This window comes from Mus musculus, chromosome 9 (genome assembly GCF_000001635.26).
Source record: "Mus musculus strain C57BL/6J chromosome 9, GRCm38.p6 C57BL/6J".
Taxonomy (NCBI): Eukaryota; Metazoa; Chordata; class Mammalia; order Rodentia; family Muridae; genus Mus; species Mus musculus.
In genome coordinates, this window is record NC_000075.6 from 95,698,475 (window position 1) to 95,711,740 (window position 13,266).

At 39.9% G+C, this 13,266-nt stretch overlaps 1 protein-coding gene and 1 long non-coding RNA gene across 12 annotated transcripts in view; one reads left to right on the forward strand and one right to left on the reverse strand.

The window, feature by feature from the left end:
* Positions 1-6,597: 6,597 nt before the first annotated feature.
* Positions 6,598-13,266, reverse strand: part of Trpc1 (transient receptor potential cation channel, subfamily C, member 1) — a 45,315-nt gene continuing 38,646 nt past the window's right edge. For 5 of the 10 annotated variants that reach the window (XM_006511053.4, XM_006511056.4, XM_006511055.4 and 2 more), the window contains 4 exons: positions 11,642-11,817; positions 10,172-10,373; positions 9,727-9,921; positions 6,643-8,493 (listed from right to left, as the gene is read on the reverse strand). In XM_006511053.4, coding sequence (XP_006511116.1) covers positions 8,266-8,493; positions 9,727-9,921; positions 10,172-10,373; positions 11,642-11,817 — 801 coding nt within the window. In that variant the 3' untranslated portion in view covers positions 6,643-8,265. Of the gene's footprint in view, positions 8,494-9,726; positions 9,922-10,171; positions 10,374-11,637; positions 11,818-13,266 lie in introns of those variants that run through there. The other 5 variants (XR_003947858.1, XM_030244244.1, NM_001311123.2 and 2 more) reach the window with 3 other exon arrangements.
* Positions 8,434-10,213, forward strand: Gm39407. Of its 2 annotated transcripts, none has more exons than XR_871033.3 (3): positions 8,434-8,515; positions 9,156-9,242; positions 10,127-10,213. It is a non-coding gene; the product is annotated as a predicted gene, 39407 (long non-coding RNA). The 2 variants fall into 2 exon arrangements; XR_871034.3 differs by having other exon boundaries at positions 10,111-10,178.

A 13,266-nucleotide genomic window follows, 5' to 3' on the forward strand; every position in this document is an offset into this window, starting at 1 on the left:
CTGGGGTGAGAGAGCCTAGCAGCAGACTTAAGCAGAAAAAAACAAAACAAAACAAAAAAACAACTCTTATAGTCCTACAACCACTGAAGACATTCAGTAAGTACATTAAAATCTTCCTTCAAGGAAACTCCAAACTCAGTTAGTTTGATTTGGAAAGTTTGTCAGGCACCTACAGAGCAAGGACTGCCCACCTAACGCAAACTGTCCCGGATGTATGCAGGGAGAGGGCACGGGACGCTTTCTCTGAGGCTAATAACCTTAATTCTAGAAGTTTAGCAGACAGTAGGCACCAGGGACATATCCAGTCTGATTTCATTTAGTAGCATAGGTGCAAAAACTCTAGACTAGATATTACCAAACAAGAAGATGGCGATCCAGTATCCCAGGAATGCCTTCAACATTTAAACCATTAGTGGATATTCTTCACTGCACGAAGCTTTGCTGCTACTGGACAGACTTGTAAGAACTCTGCAGGTCCATTCTTCTCAGATGAGATAGATACATCAAGATTTTATATATGTGTGTGTGTGTGTCTATATATATATATATATATATATAGACACACACACACACATATACACACACACACACACACATATATATACATGTATGTATTCCAATCTTATTCTATAATGCAAAGTCCCATAGCTAGCCTTTGCTATTTTTCCTTTGGCCTTCCTAGAGGATGTATTATGTGCAAGGAGACAGCAGTCACCTCAGGACAGTATAGACATATCTGCCAAAAGATCTATCTTCAGAACAGCTCCATCCCAAAGTGCAAGAGACACAGCTCCCAGACTCTCACAGGAGCCAAGCTTTATGCTCAGGAAAGTCCAAAACTCTACTTCCCCGTTAGATATTCCCAGTTCGTTTACAGTTCCTCCTTGTCTAGATTTAATTTGCCAATCAGCTCATGTTTTTAACCATGAGCAAGTTTGCCTAGCAACAGAGTTGACATAGCACATTTCCCAATCACTAGGTAACAAATTAGATGAAACTGGGGCTGTAGTTCCACTGGTGGAGCGGTTGCCTAGCACAAAGCCTTGGAGTTCATCCCTAGCCCTGCATGAACCAGGCATGGAGGCACACATCGACAGACCTGGCTCCTGATCTTAACAATGCAGAGTGAGCAATCTGATGCCATGATATTTTTCATAACAAAAATAAACCTTGAGCAATGTGAGGGTTTGAATATGCTTGGCCCAGAGAGTGGCACTATAAGGAGGTGAGGCCTTATGGAAGGAAGTGTGTCACTGTGTGGGTGTGTTTGGAGACCCTCCTTCTAATTACCCGGAAGTTAGTCTTCTCCTGTTTGCCTTTGGAACAACATGTAGAACTCTCAGCTCCTCCAACGCCATGCCTGTCTGGATGCTACCATGCTTCCTGCCATGATGATAATGCAAAATTTGGAAAGGAAAAATAAGATTAATATAATGTAAAGGTGATATGTTATCCAAATGAAAAACTCAATTGGAGACACCCTCAGGTAAATGATATGATGGTGAGATAGCTCAGCAGGTAAAGACACTTACCACCAAATGAACCAAGAGTTTGACTCACATAGTGGAGAAAACTGACTCCTGAAAATTGGCCTCTGAGCTCATCACGCCCATCACATACAAACACACAAGCACTCATGTCTAAGCTAAATAATAAAATATAACTAAAAATAAGAGTTTTGCATGTTCGTCTTAAATATAAAAATAGGTTCTACCTTTAGGACAAAATATTGAATATATTGTATTTTATCATTAAAGGTCTTGAAGTAAGTACTGTCTTTAGTTAGGGTTTTACTGATATGAACAGACACCATGACCAAGGCAACTCTTATAACATTTAATTGGTGCTGGCTTACAGGTTCGGAGGTTCAGTCCATTATCATCAAGGCAGGAGCATGGCAGCATCCAGGCAGGCATGGTGCAGAAGCTGAGAGTTCAACATCTTGTTCCAAAGGCAAACAGGAGAAGACTGGCTTTCAGGCAGCTAGGACACAGCTTAAAGCCCAGGCACACAGTGACACACTTCCTCCAGCAAGGCCACACCTCCAAATAGTGCCACTTCCTGGGCCATGCATATTCAAGCTCCCACAAGTACAAACACACTTAAAGCCATTTGCTCTGTTTTAACACAGGGTCAGACTATGCAGGTTGGCCTGCAACTTGCTTTGTAGCTTAGGTTGCTTCAGCCTCCTGAGCATGGAGCTTATACACACGTGTTACCGTGGCTGGCTGAGGGAACCTACGACTGTGTAAGCATGGAAGTATTCACAGGTAGTCCGACAACTTGTAATCAGAGGAGTTTGGAACACACACAGAAAGGTACCTCTTGTCTATCTTTTGGCTGAGATCACACACAGACACTTTTATAGAGGCGCTTTAATGTTATAATTAAAATTCTTGATTTTTTTTCCCCCTTTGGTCATTTGTTTTCCCTCTTAAAAAGCAAAGTGACTTTAAAAGGCTAACATTTGATTAAATAAAAACTAGAAGTATTGTCTGTTACTTGAAAGATGTCTACAGTATACTGAGAGTGAGACTCAATCAGATGTCAGAGACAGAGCTTTTGAGAACAGAAACCAATTAGGAAAACTTATAAGCTGAGGCTCTATACATCCGACACATCTGAAAACAATAATATCAGTGGTTACATGATTCAAGGAAGAGCCTCCCGGGTGAGGAGGGGGATACTTGGGTTCTTGTGCACAGTATATCGCTAGAAGAACTGTGGCATAGAATGAGAAAGGCAAATAGAATCCTTTCTGAGATCCCTTATGGTCCCAATCCTTCCTAAACAGTCAAGCGTGGCAACCAAACATTCGAATATCTGAGCCTATTCTCATTCAAACCACCACACTGGCTCATCTTCCGTCTAAGCTACCTTTCACCCGTTGCATGTGGGTGTAAAGAATATGAACACATTTGAAGACCATAAAGGATCTCATACCGAGTCTAATTAGTGCTGCCTTTATGCACATGGTCATGGGAGCCATCTATTGGGGAGGGGTGGAGGACGTCCCTGTGGCTACACACCTAATAAAAAGTTTCTCATCCTCTTTCCTCCAGTAGCCATCGATCGTTCTTCCAGCAGGGTGGGGCCTCTGGAACCCCTCCAACTCCTTGCTGGAATTTGTGAATTGTCTTGATCTTGCGCAGGTTTCCTGTAAGGACCCACAACTGCTTTGAGTTCATGTGTGAACAGCCAAGTGCAGAGGACAGCATTTCCAGCACGCTTCCCCAGGCTTAGGCTCTTACATTCTTCTTGCCCCTCCCCTTTCCCACAGTGTTCTCTGGGCCTGTATATGGGGGGTTGGGGATTGATATAGAAGGTGCATTTATGGCTGAGTATGCACACTTGCTTATACTCAGCACTTTAAACAGTAATGCATCTTTGCTTTAATCACTGCGTTGATCACTACCCACTGTAGTACGCGACCAAGGTAACACCCATAAATAGTCTTACCATTGTTAGATCTTGCCTGGCAGATGATTATTGTAGCATGTAGGGTCCAACATGGGCTAAAAACTGGATAAAGTCGATGAAGCAGGGTCTCTCTTCTCTGTCACTGCAGCTAGCCAGCCTAAGCAAGCTTCCAGAGGAAGTCCTCTGTCCCCCTTCTGTCCCATTTTATCGTTTGAATGCTGGGATTACAGACACATGCCACTGTGCCTGGGTCCAGTTTTTGTGTGGATTCTGGGTATCTGAAGTCATCAGACCAGCGAGTACTTTTGCCTGCTGAGCTATGGATCCCTTAAATAGCATTCCTCATGGGAGACAGCAGAGAAGGAATTGATTGCAGGATGAAAAGAATGGAGCTTGTCCATAACTTGGATTGCCTAGGCCACTTTAAAAAAACATGTTTAAATTTTGTGAGCCAGAGAGAAAAGAAAAGGAAGAAAGGAAGAAATTGAGCACACGTATAGACACACAGAGACATCACATACTTTGGTTAGGCCCAACCACCTATCTCAACAATTCCACAAGTGTTCATGTATACTTACATAACACACATATGCCTACACCTATATGTGTGTATGTATGTATGTATGTATGTATGTATGTATGTATGGATAGATAGACAGACAGACAGATAAATATATACATTTAGTAGATGGGACTGAGTTTCAAATGCCACATTTATTTCTTCTTTCTGGCAATTTATACCTTCTTAGGCAAAAGTTCTTCATAAAATCACCTCATAGATAAAATGTTACACAAAGGGGAGTTACAGAGGATGTCTATAGTAAGTTCAAAGCAGTGTTTCATTCTATAAGCTCATTATAAGCTCAAAGCAACCGTTTCACGTGGCCTTGCTTTATCACAGTGCACACCTGTGGCCTCATCCTTGGACTTGACCTAGAATGAATGTTTTTCCTTAATCACAGATCTGTCCCCAGTCTATTTTCTTCACTTGCAATTATAAAAGCTCATTTATTCCTTATTATGCAGCCTTTACTTATTATTCTATGAGGAGAAGATATATTCTATTCTTGATTCTTTATGACATCTTTCTGGTAAAACAGCTAAGACCAACTTCTTAAATTTTCCTCTTAAAATTATTTGACTCAAATAAGGAATGCTAGAAATTAATTCATCTAGCATTAATAAATGAAAGTTCATCTTCATGTTGATCTGCAGGAAATTTTCCCACTAGGGTGGGTTGATGTCCAGGAATCATTAGGCTATGTAGTAATGGCAGGGAAGTCATATCAGCAGTGAGAAGCAATCCTGGGACAAAGTCTCTGAGGCTCTGCCTCTCCAGAGCACATCCATTGCAGCCATGCAAAATGGTGGGCCATCTCCAGGAAATTCACTTGCTTGCCATGGCCTTTCCTAGATGGCTTTGAACAGTTGCTAAATCATAACTTCATCCTATTAGTCTCTAGATTTGATGTAATTCCAATCCGAATGTCAATTTAGTTTTTGTTAGAAATTGACCATTCCATGTGTGAAAAAGCAGATAACCTAAATAGTAAAATTCATTTTGAAAAGTATATTATGTAATGGTAATTATCTATGGACTCCATCATTGTGCTGCTGTTAGATGCCAGGTAGCTAGTCTTTCCTGGATATACATCACAGATCACTTCTTTTGTAGCAGCAAACTAAGGTTCCTGTTGTTTTCTTAGTTTTTGTTTGTTTGAGACAGGGTTTCTCTGCATAGCCCTGAACCAAACTCAATCTAGACCAGGCTAGCCTTGACCTCACAGAGATCTGCCTGCCTCTGCCTCTTAAGTTCTTAGCTCTTTTCATCATAACTGCATTATATAATTCTCATCAGGTTGACACAAGCATAATTCTAATACATTAAAATTCATTGTTCGAAGCAGGGGTTCACCATGTAGTTCTGGCTAGTCTACAGTTTGTCATGTTGTCAAGGCTAGCTTTGAACCCTAAAATTCTCCTGCCTTATCTTCCACCAGGCTCAACTTAAAATTCATCATTTTTAACAAAAGCAGTTTTCTGAGTTGTGCAGTTGATCTTCTTTTATAGATCCTATGAACCAATGATTTGACTTTAGTTTCTAATGGTGTGTGTGTGTGTGTGTTTGTGTGTGTGTAGTGTTGTATAGGAGTATGCAGCCTATAGCCTTTGTGGCTAGCTTGTATCACTTTTTAAGATTCATCTGTGTGATGCAGATATCTCCAGTGTGTATGTGTGGTAGCTTTATGTGTTAACTTGCCTAGGACTAATTTCATTTCCCAGAATCCTTCGTGTGCTTCCAATTAGGGTGTGAGATCTGAAGTGACATAGCAGCTTTTCTGTTCTTTCTGCCGGGACTTTTCTGACTCACATATGCTGATTCATCTTGCTGATGCGGGGCAGCTGCACCTTTCTTTGGTCCTCCTTTCAGCATTTCAGATTCCTAACCCAAAGGTATGCCTACCAACACACTTCCAAAGGAGAGTGGCAAAGGCAGCAGTATTGCCACAGGATAGGACAGCAGAAGGCTGAAGGCACACAAAGTATAGTTCATCTGAGTCCATTTTCATGGCTCTAGGGAAGATCTAACAGTAAGATGGTATTGCTCCTAGAAGTGGCAAGTGTTGCTGAGTGTCTGATGTTGGCAGTTTGCATTTTAAGCCTTTGTGATCATAAGTTAAAAAAAAACACTAAATTTTATAGATGGCATATAAGTTATGTCTCAAATATTTTCCTCTGTGTATGTGGGGGTGTGTGTGCAGATACTGTGTGACACAGCATGCATGTGGATTTTATAAGGCAACTTGTGGGAGTAGGTTTTCTCTGCTGTGTGGGCACCAGGGATTGAACTTAGGTCATCAGACTTGGTGTAAGCACATTTCCCCTACTGAACTATCTTTCCATCCCTATAGTATCTCAGACTTAAAAAGTAAATGAGAGGCTGGAGAGATGGCTCATTGGTTAAGAGCACTGGTGGCTCTTCCAGAGGACCTGGCTCAATTTAGTCCCTACATGGCAGCTTACAACTATCTGGTACTCCAGTTAGGGGTCCCAACACCTTCTGACTTCTGTGAGTACCAGGCACACACATGGCACATACACATACATGCAGGCAATATACTCTCACACATAAAATAATTAAAAAATAAAAACCAAATAATCGTAAAATGCTCAAGCTCTATCAAACTTATGATCTAATGTCAACTTTTATTCACTTTTTTCTTACAATATGCTGTCATTCAAAATATACCCCATCAGTTACTCATGCACACATAGGTACTCTATAAATTTTTTAATAATTAGGTATTTTTTTAGAATGACTAAAAATCCTGATGTAAAATCCCAACTTGGAAGCGCATAATCCCATTGTAGACAAAATATATAATTTTACAATAAACATTTTTATAAGAATTTGCCCAAAAGAGGGAACACTTAAACCTGAACATTAAAAACAAATGTAAAAAGCAAGATGAAAGCTAACACTAGAATCCTCAGCTGCCCCAGGGTAGGTGGTGCTCACAGACCAGGGCTGTCTGCACTCTGGCCTCAATGCCGGCTCACATTCACCAAGCGCTCTTCAAGAATGTTCATGCGACAGCTGGGAAACCTTCAGTCACACCCTCACATGAACACTGAAAGGCAGTCAGATTCTCTTTCTATTTCAAATGGAATAAACAGTGCTTTACATCTCTAGCAGCGAGCACGAGGCCCCTTTTGTGGAAGCTATGGTAGGCTCTGAGGAAAACACTTTGCAAGAGTTGCTCAAGAGCCTTCAGCTGAAAGGAAAGCAGCTTTCCTCAGGGCTCCAGGCCTCTCCAGCCAAGCCCACTGTGACCAGCATGTGACCACATGAATGGTGACAAGCAGCTTCAACTTTGTAATGGTGAGTTTTACTCCAACTTGGAAACGTAGAAGGAAAAGCTAAACTAACCAAATACCTAGAGAAGTAGCGTTGCAAATGTATAAATATGAACAAATATTCTATGAGTAAAAGATGGCTACTAGTTTTCAAAAATCACAGACTTCTATAAATACTTGAACATATAAACTACCTCAATATAGAGAACTAGATATAAAATAATGTGTCAAAACAAAATTAAAAATATAAAATTATTATAACCATGTAAAAGTAAATATAGTACACTACAAATACCAAGATGAATTTAGATAGACATAAATAAATAAATTTTTTCCAAGACAGGATTTCTCTGTGTAGTCCTGGCTATCCTGAAACTCACTCTGTAGACCAGGCTGGCCTTGAACTCAGAGATCTGCCTGCCTCTGCCTCCTGTATGCTGGCATTAAAGGCGTGCATTACCATGACTGGCTTAAATTCAAATATTTACTAGAACTTTTCTCTGCTGCTTAAGATTCTAACAAAAGAAAAAATAGGGTATTTTAGATGAAACTATACTCCTAAGCAATATACTGAACTCTGTGTGAACTCCTAAAACAAGAGATTTAAACACCATGAGCTCTTCATTTCAAGTGTGTCTTAAGGTAGCTGCATTTGCTGATCTTTGTTTTATAAAATGGAGTGGGCCATGTGTACACTGATAGCTGCCCCTCTTAAACATGATGGAGTTAAGCACTGACCAACTAAGAAAACAAAAGAGCATGCGAACAAAACGGGTTTGCTTCTACAAAAAGCCATAGACAGGTTTTAAAAAACTAACTCTATATACATATTTTACATGACATATATTTATGCTATAAATATTTAAAGAATGGCTTTTGTGTAATTGTTTATGCCCATATAGATCTTAATTGATTTAATTGCAAGTATGCAAATACAGTCTTTCAGATCTGTTATGGAAAATTATTTCTACAACATTTAGAAAATGGTTAATTTCTTGGATAAAACATAGCATATTTAGAAGTCCGAAAGCCAAGCAAATCCCTTATTTCATTTCGGAATTTTGACAGATCTTGGCGCAGTTCATTGAGGTTCTCCACGGTGGCCTGGTCTGTGCTCTGCATCTTCTGTCGCATGGACGTCAGGTAGCGGTGCACCAGGCAGCACATCACCTTCTGGTAGTTCTCGTCTCTCTTTTGCTTCAAGTTTCTCCACTCCTTCAAAACAAGCAACCATATGGTAATTAATGACAGCAGAACAACATATGTGTATGTACAGTCATATACATGTAAGAACATGTATACACACACACATATATACATATATATTTGCAGTGCCTGGGTGTGCTCAGGGCCGCAAGCCTGCTAGACAAACATCTGCCATCATGTCATCCTTCAGCCCTAGAGACAATATTTAAATAATAGAATCACAGATATGTATTTTCAATACATTTAGAGGATAGTTTACTTTGGAATAAATCATACTCAGTATATGCTTAAGATAATATAGGCTGCATATCTGTTTCATTCACTCTCATTTAGGCTGATTTCACTGAAAAAGCTTAGTCTCAGTGATGCTCGGTCTACTGCAGAGACACATAAACTGCCATGAGAGACCCCTAACTATCCCTGTCTCTCTTACTGTGTGAGTAAGCAAGGGTTTACAGATGAATCTCTGTAGTGATTTCATGATGGACAACTTGGTTTTCAACTCTAATTAAGCAAAAATTCAACCAGACCACAGGGAATTCTGTTTTCCCTAGTAACCTTTTACAGTAACTGCTACCTACTGATATATTTTTAATTTCATCTATAAGTTTCTGGAAATTTTCTCTTATATAACTTCTGAGATGGTGTTTTCTGTTTTGTTTGGTTTACAGAATGTGAAATATTTATTGTCTGGTCTTTTAGGAAACTTACCAATCCATGGTTTACAAGAAGCACACATTGGATAAGAAATACACTGAGTAAGTTTCAAGACCTAAAAACAGTATGAACTAATAATCGTTCCTTAAATCTATAGTGAAAGTCTATGGGAATGGAGTTCATGTGTTAGGGAAACTTGAAAACTAAAAAAAGAACCAAGCCAACTAAAAAAATCCTTAGTTCTATTTTGTATTGTCAATTATTTATTGAGTTTTATACGATATAGTAAATCACACATTAGGCATATAAGTGAAACAGGTCAGCATAGCTCTTATCAACCCTGCATATCTGCACTGTGAAGCATCTGAGCTGGGCACGGCCAGACTTAGCTGGCAGCAAGCACCCACCATCGCAGCCCATCATAGGCACACACAGGACGCAAATTGTAGACCATCCTGGTATACAAAGCCAAGTTCCATGCCAGCTACATAGTAAGAATGAGGATCAATAAATAAGACAAAGAAAGAACTACAATTGAAATGAACAGTTGTAAAACTGTGGTGCAATTCAAAGCTCTAATCTCACCTTTAAACTGTTTTGACGTTTGACCTTGCCTTTCGAGGTATGCGAGCAAATCCATTTACTGAGGCTACTGATCATATAGCAGATCGTCTTTGGAGAAGGAATAATGTTGAAAGGTGGGGGCAGTGTACATTTGTCATCAAAGTAGCTAAGCCATAGCTTTGCTCGAGCAAACTTCCATTCTTTATCCTCATGATTCTATGAGGAAAAGCAGGATAAAATAAGAACGGACACAAGCTGAATGCATATGGGAAGGTTGGTGGAGATACTGATTAAAACTGTCTGTATGTTACCACATCTTATAGACTAAAAGAATTGGTCAAAGATGTGAAGTTGCTAGACATTATATTTTTAAGTCTATATTTAATTTTAAAATATTATTCATAGATTCTGTCATCCTTAGTTACTTGGTTTCCCACATCTCATGGGATGTGAAGACAGCACTTACTGCTATCAGCTGGAAGCTCTTGTGAAGCATCGCCACGAGCAGCTTCGTCAGCACAATCACAACCACAACATTGTAAGTTCCAACAATCACAGCTCCAACGAAGGACTGCAGCTCTTCCCCATAGCTAAACCTGGTGACAAAGATGGCCACGTGCGCTAAGGAGAAGATGTACCAGAACAGAGCAAAGCAGGTGCCAATGAACCTGTAAGGGCAAGTACATTCTCTTTAAAAAGGAAATGAATTAGCAAGAACAGATAATGCATTTATGTCAAAACTATATACAGGAACCATTAGTAATTCTTGTATAATACATTATAAAATATTTTTTGTTTTATTTTTATTTTCACAGTATATATAGTCTTATTTTTAATGTTATTTTTATTTTATGTGTGTGTACCTGAGTGTATGTATGCATACCACATGCATGCAGAATCCTGTTGAGGTCAAAAGAGGGCACCAAATCCCCTGGAACTGAAGTTACAGCTGTGAGCCACCAGGTGGGTGAGGGAAACCAAACCCAGGTCTTCTGCAGTAAGTGCTCTGAACCACTAGGACATCTGTCCAGCCCCTAAAGATTTTATTTTAAATGAGGAAATATGTGCAAAGATATCATTCCTATTTAATTTCTTTTGCTGCCTTTCTAGTCCCAATACAGTAGTCCATGGGGTATCTAGTTAGATTCTATCAGTCCTCTACTTCAGCCTTCAGGTGACTTTAAATTACAATAGCTCCAAATCATTACAATAACAGCAAGGTCTTACATGATCACCCCCACTGCCTGTCTATCTTGGCCAGCCCAGAAATCTTATTCATTAAATGAGGGAACACTTTGACACATGATAAGAACACGCAAATATACAAGTCAATACTTGTCTGTATTTTATTTAATGACGAGGAGAGTAAGACTGGGGGTGTAACTTTGGTGTTTAGCACTTGCCTGGCGTATACATACCCTGGTTCAGACAAGCCCCCCCCCCAGCACTGGAAAAGGAACCTAGTGGAGTATTCTGTCTAAATTATAGTGGCTGTACCATTCTTTATGATATACCAGGGAACTGGTCCTCAAGCTCTAATAGTCCTCAACTGTAAACAATGAAAACATGAGTGCTCTGGGTTGCACTGGTAACCAAGAGTTGCTACATGTACTACTAGTTTAAAGGCAGAGATGCTGAACATTCTAATATATGGGATGGACAGAAGAAATTTCCCAAAGTGTTAAGAGTGTAAAAATGTCAAATGTCCTCTCTTCAGACAGATTTCAGTAGAAAAGACACATAGAATGATTTGGATCTACTACTTAAGATCCTATAGGTAAAGATGATGAAAATGATTCAAGAAAAATGAGCATTTGTTAATGCTTACAGACACTCAAAAAGGATTTCTTTAAAGAACAATTTAAGCTGTGTTTGTGTAATGAGTAGCCACACAGAACTCAATAAAGTCCATCTAGTAAACTCTGAAGACACTCACGAGTGGAAGGTGTCATTGCTTTGCTGTTCGCAGAAGATGCCCACACAGTCCTTCTGCTCTTTGGAAGTGTACCCTTTGTCATAGAGCTGAGTCAGTCCAATCGTGAAGGAAAACAGAACAAGGAGGAACATTCCCAGAAATTTCCCAAAATCTTGTAACATCTGTCCCATTGAAATCTGTGGACACATCACATGGGTGTACATTAAAACTGTTGGGAAAACTATGTGTTAAATATGAAATTACCCAGTAGTAAAAGAAAAACAAACACATGATTCATAAGCCACACCCTTTATTTAGCCTGGTTAAATTTCAATATGTTATGTTAAGAGCATCAAAGCTCCAGCTGTGGGAATACAAAAAATAAACCCAACAACCCCAGCTACCTGACAAAAGCCATTGTATTATAAACCATTACCATGAGTACTAAATACACAGCTCCTGTCACACACAGTCTTCAAAGGGTATCACTGCTGTGGAGGGAGAAGAAGGACAGAGATCTTCATCTCCTCGTATTTGTTGTTGTTTTTGAGACACAGACAATCTTGCCATCAGACTCACAATCTTCCTGCCTCAGCTTCTCATATGCTAGGATTATAGGCAAGCATCACCATTGCTGGTAACATAAAGATTATCTAAAGGCCAGTTAGCAGAGATAAAAGGAAAGGACATCTAGTGATTGCCATATGCAGGGATCCATCCCATAATCAGCTTCCAAATGCTGACACCATTGCATACACTAGCAAGATTTCGCTGAAAGGACCCAGATATAGCTCTCTCTTGTGAGACTATGCCGGGGCTTAGCAAACACAGAAGTGGATGATCACAGTCAGCTATTGGATGGGTCACACGGCCCCTAATGGAGGAGCTAGAGAAATTACCCAAGGAGCTAAAGGGAACTGCAACCCTATAGGTGGAACAACAATATGAACTAACCAGTACTGGGGAGCTCTTGTCTTTAGCTGCATATGTATCAAAAGATGGCCTAGTCAGCCATCACTGGAAAGAGAGGCCCTTTGGACTTGCAAACTTTATATGCCCCAGTACAGGGGAACACCAGGGCCAAAAAGGGGGAGTGGGTGGGTAGGGGATTGGGGGGGTGAGTATGGGGGACCTTTGGGATAGCATTGAAAATGTAAACAAGGAAAATACCTAATTAAAAAAAAGAAAATAAATGCTTATATTTATGTGGCTTCTTTTTGTTTGTTTGGGTTTTTTTTTGTTTGTTTGTTTGTTTTTTTCGAGACAGGGTTTCTCTGTGTAGCCCTGGCTGTCCTGGAGCTCACTCTGTAGACCAGGCTGGCCTGGAACTCAGAAATCTGCCTGCCTCTGCCTCTGCCTCCCAAGCACTGGGATTAAAGGCGTGCACCACCACGCCTGGCTGTTGAGAGCTCTTGATCCTAGTCATTATCTCCTGAGAACTTTAAAAACAAAGTGTAAAGGCTGTTCTAAGTTCATTTTAGTGAAATTTATTTCAAACAATACAAAAATCCAGATTTGGTTTATTTTCGCCTTTAAGTTGTCTATTAAGGTTGGATGATTATAGCATTCGCAGCTACAGGCTTTCTACGTCTGGGATTGCTATTAAAATGATATTTGTCCTATTACCCTTCTCCTTAGTCCATATT